General features: G+C 34.5%; 1 protein-coding gene across 1 annotated transcript in view; it reads right to left on the reverse strand.

The window, feature by feature from the left end:
* The window catches only part of LOC124363105, a 62,793-nt gene that overhangs the window by 19,506 nt on the left and 20,927 nt on the right, over positions 1-22,360 (reverse strand). Inside the window, exons 2-7 of the mRNA XM_046818229.1 lie at positions 9,870-10,080; positions 8,481-8,504; positions 7,012-7,124; positions 5,004-5,128; positions 3,069-3,178; positions 491-2,653 (exon numbers count right to left, since the gene is read on the reverse strand). Of these exons, the coding sequence (XP_046674185.1) occupies positions 491-2,653; positions 3,069-3,178; positions 5,004-5,128; positions 7,012-7,124; positions 8,481-8,504; positions 9,870-10,080 (2,746 nt within the window). The remainder of the gene's footprint in view (positions 1-490; positions 2,654-3,068; positions 3,179-5,003; positions 5,129-7,011; positions 7,125-8,480; positions 8,505-9,869; positions 10,081-22,360) is intronic.

Genomic DNA, 22,360 nt, shown 5'->3' on the forward strand with positions numbered 1-22,360 from the left:
ACTACTCTTAATCCGATTCTGCGACCTGAAAAAACATCATTAAGGGAGAATAAATAAATAAAAATCATTGTTACATTGCTTTAACTAACTGTGCATATTTTGCCGGATCAATATTAAGTTTCAAGTTTTTTTTTTAATAAACAATTGTAAATTGGTGGCAATTCTAGTTGGTAAAATGAGGCTGCAAGATTTCAGGGAAACGAGAGATACCAGTAAACACATATAAGAGGGCTGTCGCCACTTAGATCCAGAGAGAAAAAGAATATAAACAGATCATATCAATATTTGTTATTTTGTTTGTTGACTTTGTTTCCCTCGAGGTACTAATAACATTGTTTATCCAATAAAAATAGGAAAAGATACAAAAATGATCTGTTGTTATGACACAAAACGTAAAGGAGTTGATTTGAAATAATACTAAACATTGAAAGGTGTAAAGGATAAAAAAATCATTGCTGCATTGTTTTACTAAGACAACACATTTACTAACCTGTTGTGTGGTTTCCTGTGCTGAGAGATTTAATCGGATTTTCATCTTTATTGGTTTGTGGATCATTTGGAGCTTTATTATACACTTTTGTTAACATCAAAAATCCGTCTTTGTTAAGAATATAGTTTGACGAAGTCTTGTTATTGCTGTTACCATTTTTTATATTTAGATAATCATTTGTGTTGCTATCTGTTTTAAAATTAGATGAACTCACGTTCTTAGCGTGTTTTAAATGGTAAAGAAGTATGTCAGGTTTCATTTCAAAGAAGGTTGAGTTTTTTATCAAGCTGTTTTTGTTGTCAGCTGAACTTTGGCCGTACTTTCTGTTGTGTGCTATATCGATGTAGAACTCTTCACTGGAATTAGAACTGAACTTTGAGTTTTCTGTTGTTAGATTGTACATTATTTCTTCCAAAAGTTCTTGAAATTTAATATCTTTTAGTTTCATTACAAACACTGACTGGTTTGCGATTCCTTTGTGTTTCAGATCACTTGTGTTCGTAGCCGGTAAATTGGAAACCAACTGAATACCTTTGTCACTACTAGCCAAGTCAAATTTTAAAGGTGGATCTTCTGCGATGTTAAACGTATTTGACATTTTGGACTGACGGTGATTTCGTGGGCTAACAACATCTGATATGTCTGCAGTAGTCAGTTCTATGAACTCTTTATCATCTAGTGTGTATTCTGTTTCGGTGTTAGCCTCAACACTAGGAGTTGATTCTGTGTGAATATCTCTTGTTTTCAAAATTTCCACAAAATTAACTCTATCAGTTTGAGTGATTGGTTCTAAATCCACAGTTTTGTCAGAATTTCTTGTCATATCGAAAATTTGTTCCATCAGTGCTTCATCTTTTAATAAATCTACAGGTGATCTCCTCTGATTTTCTGCAGTTCCATTCTCCTCAAAAACTGCATCTGTATTTTCATAAAAACTCCCAAAATCAGTCTGTTTCTCTTGGTTTTGATCTGTTACAGATTCAACTTCAATCTGAATCTGGCTTTTAATTGTCTTTGAATGGTTTGTTGTTTCTTCTAATTTTTTGGTTGGAAGCAGTTCAGTATGAAATGGTTCTGGAATTTGAGATGGTCGAGGGCGAATTTGTTTCCTCATATCAATGTTTGAGCGAGCCGGAAGTAACGTTACAGGAGTACCAGACGGTATTTGTTTCTGGGATGACTTTCTGTATGATCTTAGAAATGAATCTAAATTGTGGAACTGCTGTATGATCGGAAAGTCTGGTGTAATATCACCTAATATAGGGATATTTTTATGTCTAGTAAAAATATCTCCATGAACTTTATCGTAGTGTTGATAATCTCCCTTATTTTTTTCTGATTGCATGTTCAATAAAAATGAAGTTGTTTTCTCATCAGATCTAGGTCCAAACATATCATTATCATATTTCACAGGAGCAGAATGTTCAATTGTATGATGTGGATTATCAAGATTCATATATTCATGATTTTTTATATTTAGACCTTTTTTAGACCATCTTGAACTTGAGGATGTAGGTGATGTCAGATCTTCAGGATCTAGCACGACTTCCACAACACCTACTCCTTCTGAACTGTAACCTTCAGTTGCAAATGGTCTTCTTTCAGGATACCTGGTAAAGTTCTCTGGAAGAATAGGTTTCCACGGCTCCTCCTGACCTTGAAAAATGTAGGGTAACAGAGTAATCAGGTCTGTATCTGGATAGTTCATGGCAGATTCAGTTGAAGTTGGAGTTGAGGATGACTTTTTAATTTTGTCAGCCCTAGGTTTCTGTGCTACTAAAGCATTTAAGGCAGGACTGTGTTGAAAGAAATCAATTGAGACTGGCGAATCATTTCTTGACGGCTTAGTGGAAGTTCTGTTGATTTTCTGATGTTCTTGACTAGAAGCAGGAGATTGAGATGCTAATACATTAGATGTTTGGTTTGCGATTTGATCTTTTTTTGATGGCTGGGATGTTGATAATTTAAATGTACCCTCAATCACACCATCGTTTGAGGATGAAGTCTTTGGTATTTGTGCTACGCTAGAGGGTGTACTAGTATAGTGAGCAGTTACAATTCGAGGAAAACTCTTTCTTAAGAGACCATTGTGAATTTCTACGGTTTGATTTCTACTGGGGACATCTTCATGCTGTGCAGTATTATTTGATTCGTTGATAATACCTGAAAAATAAAATAATACAATTATTTGTTTATAAGAACTGTTATAAAATCTATTCTTTTCTTGAGGATATAAACAATTATATTTCTCAAACAAAGAAGTCAGCATAAAAATTAGTAAATTAAACAATGTATCTCAGTTCAAGATTTTTTGACATTCTCGGCTAAACCACTAGTAGAAAAGCAACATAATAGTAAAACAAGCATAGTAATCAAATCTCGTCTTTATTGTAGTTGGAGTTACAAATAATAGTTTGACAATATTAATAAATATTGACTAAAAATTGTTAAGAGATTGCAGAATAATAATACTAAAAAAATAATTAGATGAAAACAAATCATTTGTATTTGCAGAAGAAAGGTCCAATAACTAAATAAGTAAGCCTGCACTGCAATAAAGAAATATTAACATACTTACTCTTCAAAAAGACATCAGCTTGGTCTATTTTTAGGTTTTTCATAGATTTTGTGGCAGAAACCCCTTGTAGAAGAATGGTTTTAACTTGCTCCTCTATACTAAGTGGCCCCCTGGAGACAAAAAATAACATAACCTAGTTTGAGGTCTATTGTTATAACAGGACTAAAGTCAGTATATTAAGCAATCATATTTTATAATATATTTGAAATAAAAACATTCCTTAGACTAGAAAGTAAATAATGCACATAATTTAATAGCCAGAGTATGATATGTATATAATGTGATCTACTATTTGCTGCCATTGTTAAAAATAAACAATCATCTTTATTGTTGACTAATCACTGGTTTTATACAGGGTGTACATAAAGTCCTGCACACGTATAATATTTTCTGAACGATAACAGATAAATCAACAAGATTTAGTACATCAACACTACACCTAAAAATCTACTTTTTGAAGGAACTATCAGTTTTCTGTAATATCATGGGGACGTCCCGCAAGGAGTCAGAAGGAAATCTTATATAGGAGCATAGGTCAATAAGCACATCATTTTAAAGGGCTTATCTAGCAGAGTTTAATGCCGCAAACCGCACTCAAAAAGATTGATCCAGTACAAAATGGCGGCTGTTCAAAGGTTTTACTTGGTTACATTTTATTAGTAACCATAACCCCAGTAAAGCAAAACTGCAACCACCAAACGAATACTGCATTGAAAATGATGCCTGTGCAGGACTTTATGTACACCCTGTATGTAATTTCAAGTACAAAGTAGTATAGTACCTATTTAAATTTGTAGATTAGAGAGAATTTGTTTCGAGGGGAAACATTCATTATCACCTTCGGTTCTAGATTACTAATGTTTTTTCTGAATAATTGTTTAATTTAATAATTTTAAAAACCTTAAGAGCCAGCTGAACTGGAGTTATCTTGATTTTAAATCTAAAAGAAAGATGTTACACCTTTAAAACCTTATTTTTAATCATTGAATTATGGAATATGTCTCATTTTTAAGATACTCATACAATTAATATGGATTCAAACATTTGTTAGTTAATATTTCTATTTGTTATTTAGTAAAAAATCTTAAACTTATTTTACTTTATTCTTTAATACTAAAAACCTTTGAAAAACTAAAAAAAGGTTAGATGCAAATTAATAATATTTTAAAAATGTAACATCTCCTACGATTCTCTGAAGGGGGTGTGGTATTTGAAGTTTAAAATCTTTGTAATAAAATAAAACTCAAGGTCATTCCATGCAACCATCTCTTAATACGCAAACTATAAACACTGTATATATACAGGGTGTTCACAAACTTCTGTAGCTGGTAGTACTCATCATTCTAAACAAAAAATGCCCCGTAAACATATCTTGAGAAATATGTAATTTGCCTACCAGCCGCCATTTTGTATTTCTTATAACAAATTAATATCTCTAGAAGTAGTATAGCTACTTCTATCAAATTTTGTGTGCATAAATAAGAGGAAACTTTATTAAATATTGGAGTAATTTGCTTTAATAGACTACTAACAATATGGCGTCAGTTGAAAATGCCAAAAAACTAGTTTAGTTATAAAAGATAATATACAAGTCATCAATTATTCTGTAATTTTTATAATTCCACGGTACTTTTTTCAATTAATTCCATCAACACATAAACGAGCACAATCACTTTTGAGGTATGCTTGGACAAGCCAGGAGCAACAAACAAGGTACATTTGAGAGGTATCAGCTGATTTTTGCACCAGGCTTGATGTGTATATTTAGTATTTTAAAATTTGTTTGCCTTTAAAATGTCTAATGTAGACGAAATGAAGAGAATTTTGTTCTTTGAAGATACATATAGTTACAATAGTTTTCTGAGAAAACATTAACCAATTAATTATACCAAATATAAAAGACCCACATGCATTTGTATAGAAAGTACATCTTACTTTGGTATCTTCCGTCGATCCAGTATAAGTCTGAAGAACACAACTAAACTACTGTTGGCAAAACCAAGCACTGAACATTGCTTGACAGCTGGGCCGAGATCACTTCTTCTAAATATGCTCTCTATCTGAAAAAAGAACTTGGTCAAAGATTTTTACAGAGTGCAAAACACTCAGTGCATTTCATCGTGTTTTAATCCATAAAGTGTTAATATTAGATTTTACAGATGTAAAAATTTAGGCTAAAAGCTATTAAACATCCGATTTACATATAGCAGAGTAGATTGAAAAAGGTAAAAGTAATAATCTCTATTATAAGTTTTTGTGAAGTGTAAAGTAAAAAAGTCACCAAAAATACGTTATATATATTTGAACAGACTACAAACTATAAAAATATGGACATTAAACACAAGTATATGGGTTAAACTGAACATTGATAAATTGTATATTTTCCATTTCATTCAGGGAATAAAATATGGAAGGCAAGTTCTAAAGATTCAATAAAGTATTTAAATTATTTTCATATGTTAGGGTATATAGTTAAGCTCTGATCAGATTCTATTACATCTATTATAACATTCATATGTTTTTTTAAGGAGAGGTCAGTCCCCTTTTAAGCGTTATTCCGCCCATCCTCATAGGCCATTGGCCTTTGTTTATCAAGCAGAATAAGGGGGAGAGTCAAGACAGTATAAGGTCGATGGTACTGATAAAAAGTGGGACAGTCACAGACAGGATTTGAACCTACGCTATCTCTAACTCAGATCCTAAGTGCAATGTTTTAGACCCACTCTGCTATCGCACTCCCATCTGTACAACTGCACTCCCATCTGTACAACTGCACTCCCATCTGTACAACTGCACTCCCATCTGTACAACTGCACTCCCATCTGTACAACTGCACTCCCATCTGTACAACTGCACTCCCATCTGTACAACTGCACTCCCATCTGTACGACTGCACTCCCATCTGTACGACTGCACTCCCATCTGTACGACTGCACTCCCATCTGTACGACTGCACTCCCATCTGTACAACTGCACTCCCAATGTGTACATGCAGGTCCTCACTAGGTTACAGTTTGTGCTCAAAGCATATCTCTGAAGATGTTATCTTGTTACCTCTTAACGGCAACCAAACTACAGATTGATAACATATATCTATTGACAGACTAATATCTTTGTAAAAACAAAGTTTTATCTAGCTGTCTTGTGATGCTAGGTAACTAATACTTGAGGGTCTCTCCCAAAACTACCCCGCCCAAACTGTGGGGGAGTTGTTCTGTTATATTTGTTACAGTTCTAATTTAATCATAACTTATGAACTAATGAAAGTACGTTTACTATTCATAAGTTCTCAAGAAATCCAGTTTATAGGGAAATCTTTATTCTGCAGTTAATATTATAAATTATCAACTTTGTATAGCCCATCAATAATTTGTATAATTTAATCAATAAAAATTTATGTAAATACTTTTGACATACCAGTATCAACTAAGGATCAAGTATCAATCAGTATTAAAAGTTTGTTAAGCATTTTTTTTCATAAAATTAAGAATTTTAACAGTTTAAAATTTAACTAAATGTAAGAACGTTTCATGTGGTCCTAACTTTGCTTGTTTAAATAAACAATGTTTATTTTATGACTTAAAAAAGTATAATAATAATATAGGAAAAAGTCTTGTGGGTCCTTAAACCCTTCAGTAATAGGAAGCTTGTCTTTATTTTTTAGTTGAACATCAGGAAAACTACTTTAGGTCACTTGAAACTAAAGAATTTCTATCAACGTTAAAGAAACTTAAATTCTCTCTTCTACAGTTACAAGAGGGATAACAGAAATTTTAATTTGTCCAAGGGAACAATGGTGACTGATAAATAATGCCATGGAATAAAATGATTTACTCATAAGAAATCGTAACAGTAGTCCTTCAACATTCACCCACACAGTTCAGATTTGAATGATTATAAAAGTAAAAACTTCAAAATATTATAATTATCATTGTTTACTTGCCATTATTTTATAAACTTGAGATTTTCTTTGGAAAAGTTGGCTGGAGTGATCGGACAGTGAGGAGTTGTAGGAGTCCCCACTCACAACTCTGAAACTGCCATCCAGCACCAGGTCTGAAAAATAAAATGATAACCATTCAATGTACCATTTGAATGCTACAAATGAATGAATGACATTCATTCCAGCAATTTTCTACAAGTAATCTTTGAATAGGCTAATTATAACTCCATGGACAATAATGTATATATTTTTAAGTAAAATTAAACAGTTTAAGATAAAAATAAACAATAATACTATAATAATAATACAGTACTGGAAGGTCTGTCATGCAGAAAACCTACCTGAGCATAGACCTAACTAGGATCTAACCACCTCCATTAAAATCACTGAGAAGGCTGGAGAAAATGAGATAAAAGGAAAGAAAAAAATAATAAAAACAGCTTTGTTTATTGCTTCTTGAATTTCGTTATGAAAAAATGATTTGGGTTGAAACGATGACAACACTAAATTTTGTAAGCGGAATGGTATGGTACCGTAATAGAGTAAGTAACTTATATTGTAAAATTATAAAAAAATACATTTAAAACTCTAAAAAAATTATACAGGAACTATTAAAAACTATAGAGGAGTAGGAGAGAGTGAGTATGCTATCAGTAACAGTGACATCATGTCTGTCAAGGGTCAGGTCTCCTATCAGTAATGATGATGATGATCTTGCCATATCAGATATGCCTAATTAATTGTAATAACTGCTCAAGGATGTGGTTTTAAAAACTGGCAAAGATTGAGCATTGAGTAAATCAGAAGCCTGGAAGAAATAAGATGTATTTATCAACTGCATATGTGATATATAATGGGATTTTTTTTGGAAAAGGATCTATAAAGTTGTAAAGTGACTATTCCTGTTTAGAGCATATCTGGTGTTATATGATTAAGGAATTCTTGAACATTTGGGAAGCCGAACTAGAAGGGATTTTATACTGCTGCCAAATCATGTACCTATGAAACCGATTATCACCAGCACTATTTGATTAGAGTGTACTATAGTTGTACTATTATTGTACTATAGTGGTACTATCATTGTACTGTAGTCTGTAGTACTATCAGTGTACTATAGTAGTACTATCAGTGTAGTATAGTAGTACTATCAGTGTACTATAGTACTATCAGTGTACTATAGTAGTACTATCAGTGTACTATAGTAGTACTATCAGTGTACTATAGTAGTACTATCATTGTACTATAGTAGTACTATCATTGTACTATAGTAGTACTATCATTGTACTGTAGAATATAATAGCTGTACTATCGTATCACTGTAGAGTAATATAGCTGTACTATAGTTGACTATCATTGTATTATAGTAGTACTAGCATTGTACTATAGAACACTATAGTTGTACTATCATTGTACTATATAATACTATATAGTTGTACTATCATTGTACTATAGTTGGATGGAATACTCACATTGTGAAGCCTCCAACTTCAGGGCTGAAACAAACAGATGTAATCAATTAGAACAATTATTTGGGCTTTTAAATTTTATTTTGAAAAATAAATTTGATGTGTTACATAAGATAGCAGCAACTAATATATGAACTAATACAGGCATATGAAACAAATTATTCAGTTCAGGCTGGATGCCTTGTTGAATTTTCAAAACCTGTATTGTTGAACTTTGGTACAAGTTACTTATTAGGTACAAAATAATGAAATAGACTTCTGCGCTGTGGATGGCTATTATAATTACTTAAATTACTCATAAAATTCACAAACATTGTTTATAAATGATGCAATTCAATCTGAAGTAATTCTCTTTACACTCTTTGAGATATTGAAAGTAATGTTAAATTGAATAGTAAATTGTACGGAATCGTCGGTATTTTACTAGCGTCTAAGTGCTTGGAAAATTTAGTTATTTTCTATTTTTAGGGGTTTTCCTAAGCCAATGGTATTCTGATAGATCACACTGAATGTTTTTGCATGAAAAAATAGTTCAAAGCCAGTTGAAATAAAAAAAATGGGATGTTACCAAAAGGATTAAAAATCGTGTAATAGTCCAGTACAGCCATATGAATACATTAACTTAGTATGTTTAGTACATCCTAATGTGGTATTATCAATTTAAAATCTCGGCTATTAAGAATTACTATAATTCTTACTCTTTTATTTTACTTGACTCACTTTAAACCAACCGTTTGAAACAGGAATAAAAGCTAAATCAGCGTCAGCCAACAACATGAAAACCATTTCAGCCACCGGACAGTCAATTTACTTCTTAGGGAAAGCTCCTTCATCGATTTCCTGACTTGGCTGTCAGAATCTGGTCTAAATGCTTATACGTTCACTAAGAGAAATAACCATTTTGCATTTCAGTAATGCTCAACAATTTTTTTAATTCAGTTGAAGTGTAACTTGAGTGAGCTTTTACCAAATACTGCTAAAGTCAAGGAGTAAATACTTGAGTAATGATCCAGTACATAATTGAGTAATGATCCAGTACATAATTGAGTAATGATTCAGTACATACTTGAGTAATGATCCAATACATATTTGAGTAATGATTCAGTACATACTTGAGTAATGATCCAATACATATTTGAGTAATGATTCAGTTACATACTTGAGTAATGATCAAATACATACTTGAGTAATGATCCAATACATATTAAGTAATGACTATTTTTATGAATTTTGAAAGTGAGTCTTCTGAAATGTTAAAAATATGATTCACATATAGTACAAACTGATTAGAATTTGAGTAATTTTAGGATTTCATATTTCCTTGCATAAGTTTTGGAGTGTTTATGAGAAGGTCTAACCTTCCTACTACATTTATCATAGGTTTACACCCACCTCCCATGTAGATGGCGAGGCCGGCAATGACCATGACGGTCAGGACTACCAGGAAAGCAGCAGCTGCTAGCAGCATGTTGCACCACTGCCGTTGTCCCCATCTCCGCCCTCGCGAAGCGTCTGGAGGAGGCAGGGGGTGGCTTCTCCACAGGGATGCTTCTTTCGGACTGAAGCTTGGTTGGTACTGATTGTAAAAAGGATGAGCTTGTCCCTTTAACATAGAACCATTCCCAATAATTTATTTTTGTTCTAGAAAACCTTAAAGCTGTTGTTACACTTATACAGCTTATAATATATCGACCTTATAATTGGGCTTTATGCCTGTAAGGGCTAACTTTTGCGGGAATTTTATAGTATATATTTTAGTAGTAATTATTGTTAGTTGTAAGTAATTATTGTTTATTTATGAACTGTTTTAATCGTGTGTTATTTGTTTCATTTCATTTGAAATTGAGTTTGTATATTCCTGCAATAAAAGAGAGTTTTATATTCTATTCTATTCTACACAACATGAAAAAATTGGAACATTTGAGAGACTAGGACGTGTACAAAGACATTTTTTACTACTTCCTTAATCATAATATGACTCTTAGGGTAGATATTTTAAAATAAGATTTATAATAACTGTAGGCCTATGGTGCCAATCAATATATTGAAGAAGTAGGCAAACAAACGAGTTTCTACGAAGGGATTCATCACGATTTTGACATTGACGATTTTCTAATTTTCATTAAAAACCTTTAATTTTTCTAAAATCACTTTTCCTTAAAAATATTGAAATTAATAGCGGTTTCCACCTCTCTTATCCAAAAAGGAAAACCTTCGAGACCGCATATCTACAGGCAAAAGAGGACAGATAGTTTATTAATAAAGTAAAAATAGGTAGATTTTGAAGACAAATTAAAACAGAAAGAAAATTTGCTGGGTATGATATAAGATTTATTTGTAATTAAGTTGTTTGAAAATATATTTTGTAAATTTCTTGCTTTTGTAATTTTTCCAATTTGTACAGTCACAGCACATATGATACCTCAACTAACAATATGACGGGTCCATTTAATCGAAACACGATTTGGACGTTCAAATACCATCGAAACACTATCGATATGACACCTAAACTAGCAATATGACAGGTCCATTTAATCGAAACACGATTCGGACTTTCAAACACCACCGAAATACGACCGATATATGACACCTGAACTAACAATATGACAGGTCCAATTAATCAATACACGATTGAGACTTCCAAATACCACCGAACTACTACCTATATATGACACAGAACTAATATTGTGACAGGTCACAACATGACTACTTCTGTTAATCAATCAGAGTGGCCAAAATTTTGTGTGTATTGGATTAATATTTCAACAATGAGGAGAAATGAATACTTCTAAGTCTATTTCACGAAGACCAGAGGAATGCCTGCCATTCTTGTTACGTAATTAGTTTCACACGTTTCGCCAAAATGAGACGGAAATGAGACTTCTTTGTGCTTCGCATAAGAGCGTTGGATTTCCGGCCGAGTTATTCGGATGTGGTGGAAAGCATTGTGGAGCTGATTAGCACACAGAAGGACTGTGGGATGGATGTTAAATCCTTATAAAACTAATGTGTAATGTGTAATGTGTAGCGGTACTACACCAGCACGACCGCCGAGATGACACCGGTTGTTTTGAAACTTGAGAAAGGTGTTACGGTAGTTGAATGACCTGATGTGGTAACGGCGTCTGGAGAAGATAGCACAACCAGGCAGGTCTGATCGGGTGATATAGAGTCATGGTATGATGGCTCTGCAGACCGCTACTTGTCGGTGCCGGTGTCTTCCACACATCGTCGCTGTCTACCGCTGGTACTAGAACGTGCGTCTGTCACCTGCTTTGTCTCTAGTAATAATCCAACAGTTGTTGGAGCTTGCTCACCTTACATTCGCTCAATCTCTCATTTTCAAGTATTCCCGTCGGCAATGGAGATTTCCAAAGTCATTACAATTTAAAAAAAGGACGATCCTTGCAATTCAAGCAACTATCGTCCAATTTCCATCCTCCCGGTTTTTAGCAAAATGTTAGAAGAAGCTTTTCTCAAACAATTTGAACAATTTCTTGATCGTTACGAGGTTCTATGTCTCGAACAGTTTGGGTTCAGGAAAACAAGTCGACAATCGATGCCGTAACTAATCTCATTTACAATGTTGTTGAGGGCCTAGAGAGGCGAGAGCACGTGCTAAGCATATTCCTCAACCTCTCTAAAGTTTTTGACTGTGTGCATCATGCAACACTGTTGCACCAGCTGTGTTGCACCCCAAGTGGCACTCGGGGACTGCCGCACGATTGGATCTCGTCTTATTTGAAAAGAAGAGAGCAGTGCGTGCAGATTGCAAATGTCTTGTCAAGCAAAGTCAAAATGCACTACAGTGTCCCACGGGGATCAATATTAGGGCCAGTCCTTTTTTTAAAAATGTACGTCAACATATTGAACAGCAATCCAGAATAAAAAACAGGCTCCAATATGCTGAAGATACGACTCTCTGTATCAGATAAAAATCAAAAAAACGAACTTGAAGTGGAGTAATTCATTGAATTGAATTCATGCGTAGAACATTTCTCCAGAATCAGTTTGGAAACAAACAGTTCCAAATCAAACGTCATACATTTTTAATTGGATCAGGCCATTTCTTGATAAAGCGAACCCCTGCCTGTGAAGGCAAGTGTTCGTAAACCCTATCCTGTCTCTCCCAGCAAGGTAGGTATCTCTCCCTCAGGTATCATACGTATAAATATCTCGATCGCTAGTCATAGCACATTTAGACATACAGAATAATGTTGTCTCTAAAATTTAGAGACTTGGCAAGGTTAGTAGTTGCAACCTTTTGGAGGCTGCCTTGCATGACTCTCTGAACTTCAATTGTGCAATATCCGAACCGCTTAATTTTGGATTTTAAAAGTTCTGGAGAACTGCCTGAACAATTTTAATAAGAGTAATACCTCAAGTTAGAGTCTTGATGAGACAAAACTAATTACATGATGAGAAACCAAGCTTCGGACAACTTTATCTAAGATGTGTAACGTGTAAAAATGTAAAAATTCTAGTCTCAATTCAGAGCCATGTTGTGTAGAGTTAGTTACCTGAGAGACATCTAATTTCCACCACTGATATTCATTTATCAAGAAGTTTAAAATGAAGTGTCATTTGGGTTGGTACAAAAATAATTACTTGCTCATTAAAAATAATTTATATTTTGAGGAGGGGTAACATTTTTGTTGGACTGTTTATTTTAAAATTCGTGATAAAAACGAATATTGGTAAAACAATAAGGGTTTGTAAGACCAGTGGATCACATCCGCACGTACTGTCGAGCGTCGTTGCAAGCAAATGACTCGTGATTGTGAGCGCTTTATTGTTTATGAGTGGAAAGAAAATAAACGAATTTTTCTCTCCGCCTATCGTTAAACCTAGTGTAAAACGGGTGTGTTCGAATAGCTCTCCGGAATTAAATAAAGTGTCATTGATGATATGGCAGGTGATAAAGTGGGGTTTATGTCGATCGCGGAGTTAATGGAGGTGATGGGGTCGTTATTTGACGAGAAAGTGGCTTCTTAGGCCAATAAAATAGAAGGTGGAAACGTTGTGTAGTAAGGTTGGTGAACTAACAAAAGAAAATTAAACGCTTAAAGTTGAAATTCCTCGGTTGAACCAGCAAGCGCGTGAAATGTTTTCTAAAGTTAGATGACTTACAAAGTAGATCAGGAAGAAATAATTTAATTTTAGAGAAGGTGTTCAAAAATTATGCGTTGAATATTGGATTGCAGAGATTGGATGTGCGTAATTCTTGCGCATCGTCCGGGTAACAGTGAGATGTTGATTTGCACACTCTTCTGATGACTCCAACGGACTACATCATGCGACATATCCATAAGTTGAAAGGTACGAGGTGAGTGATTCACGGAGACTACACTAGGGATGTCTGAGTGAGACGTGCACGCTTGATGGCTGTTCAGGACAAAATGGAAAGAGTATGTGGTAATACTCGGCGTATACCATTTCCCCGCGCTTTTGTTAATACCCGCTTCAAGTGGGAAAAAAAGAAACTGATGATCGTAGAAAGGAAGCGCTGAGAGGCTACCAGACATCGTAGAATAGGAATTGTCGGATTTACTTGCAAGCTTGGTGCAGAAGAGACACGACAGATCTGACAGCCAATGGCACAGTGGATATTTCGCCTCCTTCACCAAGGTTAAGATGAGACTGTTAATGATTAAATCAATAACGAACATAGTACAGATTTGCCTGAACATGAACCAAAATTTGCAGAGCATTGTAAATTATTTCATTAGTAAACAAACTGCTTATTTAAAGCCAGCTCCTTCAAGCAGGAAAAATTGCATTGTTAAAAAACAACCTTGGTTTATTTTGAATATCTAAGAATGTGTGGGAAGCCATTAATAATTAAGTGGCCAAAAGGAGAACGGTGGCAAACTTAGAGACAAATGTGTGGGCACAGCAATTTAAGAGATTATTGGACCCGCCTGCACTGGTCGGGCGAATATTCTTTGCGGAGACACTTAATCTTGATGGCTCACTAGATAATGCATTCTTAAAAGGAAAAAAATACCTCAGTATTATTTAGCACAAAGTATGAAAAGGGACCGGATTTTGGTGGGGTCCCTTATGACTTTTATAAAATCCCTCGCAACTGTTTATTTCAAATTTACTTTCACTTTATAATAAGATAGTTCTGTGGGGCGACGTGCCACAAGTTTTAACAGTCTATAATATTTCTAGACAAAAAAGAGGATATCCGTAATGTAGAAATATAGCAGTTCATTTTCACTGACTGCAAAGCTAAAATATACATGATTTTGCTTTATAACAGATTGAACAGATGGGTGAATGAGCGCAATATAATTAGTGAGTTTGGAACGGGTTTTCGGCAAGGCTATTCAACTATTGATAGCATTATTAATTTATTATTTATATTTTGTATGGTTAGTATCAGTTTAAATGGTACTACTGGTCTTCTTTGTTGATTTCTCGTCTGATTTCGACAATATTGATGTAAATGCATTGTTTTTATAAACTTTTTAGTTCAGGAGATACCAACAGAAATGATCTCAGCTCTAAAAAATCTGTACAATGGTACTGAGGCAGGCTTTTGATGTAGGACGGAATGACTCATTGCTTTGAAACTGGAGTAATGCAAGGTTGGGCACTGGGACCGCTCCTATTCTCTTTATTTATTAATGATTTGGAGGACAGAGAATACAGTTGTTGCTTTATGCAGATGATACTGTGTTGGTAGCGAGTTCAGTAAACAGCTTACAAGTATTAATAACCTCGAGAAATATTGCGATAATTGTAATTTATTTCTTTAGTATAAAGTAATAGTTTTTTGAAATGGAGGAAAATCAAAAACAAATGATAAATGTTGGTTAAGGGTAAGGTTGTGGGGTTTGTCAATTATAATATAAACATTTACTTCAAAATTGACGTGGTAACCCATTTAATAATCAAGTGTTCGTCGGCAAAACGCAACTACTAGCATTTGAAAAAGGTTTTATAATGATGATAAGGCTTTACTAAATCTTAACTGTTCTCGATTCTTTGCTACCCTCAGAGCTAAGGTATTGATTAATTTAAAAGCGTTATTTGCAGTGCTCGTACAATCTATTTTGTGAAATATAATTTAATGTTAAATAATAACTTCATATAATAATAGCTTTAAAAGTACATTTTAAGTTGCATATTTTCTACTTTAACACATACTTATTTTTTTAATAATCTGTCCAATATAAATGATGTACTAATTTTTATTTTGAATAGAATTGTTAATCGGGTACTGTTAAGGTACTTTCTACAAGCGTTACTAGGAGTTATTTCAACTGATATTAATCATACCAAAATGAATTTCAAAATAATTTTTTATAAGATCGTGTAGAACATGAAAAATTGTCGGAGAGCTCAGAAGCACTGAAGTGATTGAAACAAATTTATAGACATTGACTATTGGCTGTTACCCGCGAATTCGCACACAACAACCAACACACGGTGTTAACGGTGTTGTATAACACGGATATCATATGAGACTGGTGTTAAGTTAAGCGTGTATCACATATATGACAGAAATTAAATAAGGATTTGCAGGTGAGTAAGAAAAACGTAAACGGAAGTCTCTTCTTCTAGTCGCTTCGCTCTGCTAGGTAGGTTCTCGCTTTTTGTTTTCGGTCGAAACGAAGAGTGGTATTCCATAATACTTGGGCTTGAAGTACTTCAGGTAACACATTTCTAGCGAAACAGATCTATAAACCTTACGTTGTGTAGTAAAAATGTATTTAATATATAGTGTAGTTTTAAAGATTTGTAGAAGTTGCAAAGGGGGTAGACAGTTCTACGTTAAATATTTCTTCCTAACACTTTTATTATGGTGTTTCCAATTTATTTTCGCTATCTATTTTCCTAAGGAAAACCCTTTGCATGAAAAGACCAGAATAATAATGAAAAGCAATCTTTGATATCCGTGCACTCAGTTGTATGCACACTTATCATAATGACCGATTATGTTTGGTGCCTTACCACATGAAATTAAAAATTAACAGATATCCCAAACTTTACAATTAAGAAAACATTATCATTGACAAAAATAATTTATAAATATATGTCATCCACATAAATTTGCGGTAATATAAACTTGAGACTTTTCAAAATTACGGAGACATACAGTAACACTGAACTGGTTTAGTTAAATAATGCCATATACAGGGTGTTCAGTAAAAGTGTTCCAGTACTTTGTTGAAATTTGTTCTACACATAAAAAAGGACAAAACTAGTTGATATGAAGGTATGTCCTAAAACGTTTAGTTTTTCAGTCTGTCTGTATGTGTTTTTATAAAAAAATATATTTTTTGAACCAGTTAAGATAAAGTTATGAAACGGGTAGTTATTGAAATTTGGTAGACATTTTCGAAAAAAGAATATTAACAAATCCATTTACCCGTTTCAAAATGGCGTCTGTGTAAAATGTTTAAAGTCAAATAACAAAAAGACCGATACAGTTATAAAAAAAACATTCTTGAAATATCGAACTGTAACGGGATATTGAAAAAGTAATTTAGAAATTTAAAGCACTTTAAAAATATCTTTTACATACTATGTTGTAGAATGTTCCAGGTAAGATACAGTAGTGAAAAGATTTATTAAATAGAAAAAGTAGTTGGATTCATGAATTGTAATGCACCAGAACTGAGTTCAATTTCTTCAGTTAGTGAAAATGCCCATGACTAATTTTGATCGTACTTCCTGAAAAAGGTCTGTTGAGGACAGGAATGTACAATGTGATTTATCTACTGAGTGACTACTCCACCAGTCACAGGATCTATCTTACCTGTCAACAATTCAGTTTTCAATAGAACGGAACAATACGGAAGTTGTTAGTCAGGAACCATTTCTTCTGCGGATGGTTCGTTCCATACGGTTCTTTTCTTAGGTCAGATGCCAAGACGGTGTTTTGCTCGTTAAACGATCCTAAACAATTGCGCGGTATGTACTTAGAAAGAAAGTATCATCGTTGTTACTGGGGGTCTGACCTAGATATAGCATAGGGACACGAACGGGTTATTCGTGGAGGTACATCCTGGGTATAGAGGAAGCTTTTGAGCAAACTGAAGCTTATGAAATTCCGATGCATCATCACGCAATATTAACTCCTACCGAAGAGGTGAGTTAGGGTACGTTACAACTACTTCTTACAACTCGTACGTCTCTAGAGACAGGGGTGTGCGCAAGTCTTTCGCGTTCACTTCTTTAGTCAGATCAGCAATTGCTGTGAGATTATACCTTCATTGCCCTACATGTTCTCTTTTGGAGATAACATTTTAGATGAGGAATATAGAGGCTTCTAGTGAATGGACTCAAAGTACTGTAGGTGTTTATTTATTCAAGCCATTGTTAAGATTCAAATTTCGTTAATATATGCTATGCTAATTTTAATCAATCCTGTGTTTAAGGCGATGCAACTTCCATCAGTGTGTTTTAGTGTTTAGGTTTGTGTTTTCATGTTCTCAAAAAGACGGAGGGGCGCGGTAGACATTTAGGATGAAAATGTAAATGAAGGAACTGGTGTAGGTAGAAATAATACATTAATTACTGCTGTTATTGGAAGGAAGGTCGTACTAAAGCATGTACCCCTAATTACGTCAAGAATACGTTTGCCTCACTAGTTCTGAAGAAATTTATCAAACTCTGCTGGTGGAATTGTCATAAGGTTTGCAATCGTGATATAACAAAACAAAAGGGACAGTGGTATAAAACGATTCTTATCGAGGAAAACAAGCCTTATAAAAGAAAAAGCTCGTGACTAGAAGAGTTAAAAACACGTAGTATTGATTTTACCGACACGTTTAGTTTCATAATCAATTTTAAACTGTATATTGCCTGTTGAATATTGTTAAGCTTGAACAGCTGTACTTAACACGATTTGACGGGAATACAGATTTCCAGGAAGGAAGCTACCTCAAACAACCTGAACGTTGAGATGGCAGAAATAGAAATATATGGACAAGTATGGAGCCTGTACTGACAGAAAGGATAACAAATTTCTGTTTACTTAGGGCGATCTAAATCCATTCTTGTGTTTTTCACAACAGTAATTGAAAAAAAATTCCTTGACGTATTTATGTAAATTTATTCTTGCATGGATGTGCGAAAAATTTGTTAGGTGTAACAGCTGAATGGAAGCAGTATAATTAGATTTTTTTATAAATCTAATCCAATGGCTCTAATTCAAACGGGCACACACAATCCGATGATTACCCTGTAGGAAAGCTTCATTATAAGACGTACACAAAAGTGGAAGAAACCTGGTGTGATTTGTATTTGTCATATGCAAATATAGGCTAAGGAAGATATCTTGCTAAAAGTGGTTGGTGCTAAAGGAGTTCCAAAGACGTTGCTGCTGGAAGTCTGTAGTATTTGCAAGATAATGATAATGATTTCTGATGGAAGATAACACGCACAAGACCTTATGTTTTCAGAATGGAGGTTCAGAAAATTCACTGGTGGTTCCTTCCCCTGATGATTGGATTGATGGCAAACGTATCTTGCGCTACTAGGAGAAACATGGGACTATGTATTAGTTCCTCGAAAGGCGTACATATTCATATTTCTATTGATATTCTTTCCTAGGCAAAGAACGATTTGAACTTTGTCCATCTACCCATTTTAGCTGGTGAAGCTGTGGTTGATGAAGCAGGCCTTTTCCACTTTATAAAGCGTTGAACATATTGTCTGACAGGTGAAATCTACAGAACGGCAAGGGAAACTGTTTCATTATGTATATTGAAAACGCCAAAATTTGTGATTGACTAAATCTATTGAGTTCCACAGAGGTTCAAGCACAATCACGTCTTTTGTCACATGCTCGTGCAGTTCCAGTGTTCCAAAGGGTTTGAAGGCATTCAGCGTGCAAACTGAGGGACAACTTGTTAGCGTATTGAAAAAATAGGTCCAATGCTTTAGTTCAATGAGAAATTTCAAAAAAAGAAACTGTAGCAAAAGTTATTTTTGTATTTGATACTGAAATAGATACTGTTCCTCATTGCGAGTTGATAACGCAAGTTTATATCTTATCTTGTTTTCTTATCTTATCTTATGTTTGTTTTCCATCTGTAAAATACTTGAAAAAGACTAAACAAAATAACGGATGGAACAATCTTGCAGCAATAATCTCTTGACAACATAATAACAGCGGTGAAGTGCGGACGGGGGGGGGGGTCTTGTAAACTCGGAAACGGGTTATCTCGGGTTGACAAACAAGCCAGCCAGAGTCAAATCCTTGCCACGTGTATGGCGGCTGTCCTCGAGGCTCTATAGAGCTGACAGACAATCCTTCTGACATTATACTTTACACTGTTACAGCAGTAACTGTCCAGTAACATATCAACCGTGATACGATCTAAAGAAATTGTTAGAGGTCTTCCTATTTGAACAAAATAGACCTTCTAATCAAACTGTGATGAAAAACCTCAGTTGTCTTTGGACGGACTGAAGAAGATATATCAAAGCACTATTCACTAGTCCCGCTAATTTATGCCCTAGAAGGAATTACATGTCCAGCCTATTAAAAGCAACAACTCGAGAGGTATTCCAGTGGATTTTATTCCATTTCTAGTAGTAAGGCCATAAAATTCCAAAGGCTGAGTGAGGAATGCGCTGAGAAGGAGATCCAAGAGCATTCCCAGGGAGAAGGTTGTCGATGTCGAGGTCCGTGTGCACAACGTATTTGTAAATTTATTGCTGGAGCGTATACGCGGTGTGAAAAAGAGGGTGAGCTCAAAGAGAAATGGGAGCGGCGAATAGTGTTATGAGTGACAGGCGAGGAACGGAATAATGGAAGACCGTGGAGCACGGAGATATTTGTAATGACCTAACCTACACGCGATTGGTCAGCTGGAAGATGTGTAGAGGTGTCTGCTGAGCCGTTAGGCACCGCTACGTTGTCATTCGCGTGCGAAATGTCCGCAAATTAAACTGCACTGTCAGTACACAGCTGTTACAAATACACACGCAAAGCTGTACTTAACCTTTAATTCCCACTGCCCTGCCAGGTCGGATTTATAACCGCCGTTTCTCACGAATTGTCTGTTTATGTTATGTACAATTCGTTCAGTTCTTCTTCTTATTTTATGGTTTATTGGTGCAATCCGTTTTAAGAGCCAGGATATGTTAAGGTCTACACGGTTGTACGAATGGAACACCGAGATGACGTTGTGTCTCAAACGGACAGGCCACTTGATCAAAACGGTGACTACCAACCTATAAAGTTACCCAGAATCACTATATACGCCCTTGACTTCTATCTACGCCTTAACTCAATATGGTTCTGTAATTAGAGTTATATGCATATATAAACTTGTAGATTAAAAGTATAGTATTTTGTTTCTGGTTGTATTTATCTTGTTCCTTGTTGTATTTATCTTGTTCCTTGGTGTGTTAATCTTGTTGTATTTATTGAACTTACATAAGTAATGGTTTATTTTCCCCCTCAGTATGTCTGTTGTTGTTATTGTAGTCACTGAATCACTTGTTATGGCTTTCAAATTGTTATCTCTGTTATTCCTTGTATAGTCTATTAATCTAAGTATATATCTTTAGAGTAATTATATATTGTGATTGTATTACTATATTGTTATTTTTCTGTTATTTTAAAAATTATTCTAATGGGTTATCAAGTATCAACTACGGCTAAAAGTATCAGTATTCTAAATGTCCATCTTGTTATTATCTGTATATAACTGGCTGTTTGCCGTTGACTAAATAAATAAATATAGTTTCCAATAGTCATGTTAACCATCAAAGAAATTATTAATTCTATGTAAATCTTCCAAGCAAAATAATTTAAATCATATCAAATCATTGAAAAGTTTTATAAATTCATTTTGTTATAATTTATAACTGCTTTATACATAAATTAGGAATTATAAAAACAAGAGCAGCTAAATTTTGTGTAATATTGTGTAAAATAGTTTCCACCCAACCCATACAAATCCAAGACCTCAAGGTCTTTTCAAACGCGCCACGCAGGCATCTTTCTGGAGTTTTCTGGTATCCCAATATTGGAAGTTTCTGATGAAAGCATATCGTCTGTACAAAATGTGCAAGATTTGTTATATTTAATGGTCTTGTAAGATAATATTACATATTTTCTTAGAGAATGTGTCGTATGAAGCTTAGAATATGTAACTAAGAATATTTGCCGTGAAGTAAGTGAATACGTTCCAGATAGGGTGCTACGATCCCACAAGAGTTTCTTGCACCTCGTTGCTTGAATGCAACTTCCAACCACTTTATTGTGATAATCACAGTAATTTGCTTACGGTTAAAATTCTTCTGAGCATCTTTTTACGCCACATGCAATTGAGAACAGCCCACAATTCCTTACAATTAATGAAAATGGCCGATTGCTTGATTACGGGTTGGTTTGGATGAGTGCAACCTCTAATTTGTACGCACGCAAGTTCCAATTCAGCCCATTGCTCTCAACTCTTGCAAGGACCATCCTTAGTGTAGTCCAAAGAGTAAAGGAAACACATCATATGTGCCGTGGGTTTCTTATTCCTCTCTGTTGTATGTAGATTGTATGTATATCTATGTATCAAAACGGGTGCTCTCGTAATTCTGATTCTTAACAAAAATCAGCGTATACGAGTTTGTTCTAAATGGGATCAGAGACAAATGAATAACAAGTTACAATTTCTTGATGCTCAACCCAGCCTAGGACAGAAATGGGGTTTACAAATCTTCTACCTATAACCATATGGATGAAGTTACAATAAATTTTCATGGACGTTTCAATCAAAACAATTGTAACAGAGGGTAACAATTGTTATAGCTTTTAAGCTTCGAAGGTAAGCCCAATGACAGGAACATTTTATAGAATAAATCTTGACCATCTCCTGAACGAAAGTCCTATAATTTAAAATCTGTACAACTCAAAT

This window comes from Homalodisca vitripennis, chromosome 5 (assembly GCF_021130785.1).
Source record: "Homalodisca vitripennis isolate AUS2020 chromosome 5, UT_GWSS_2.1, whole genome shotgun sequence".
Classification (NCBI taxonomy): Eukaryota; Metazoa; Arthropoda; class Insecta; order Hemiptera; family Cicadellidae; genus Homalodisca; species Homalodisca vitripennis.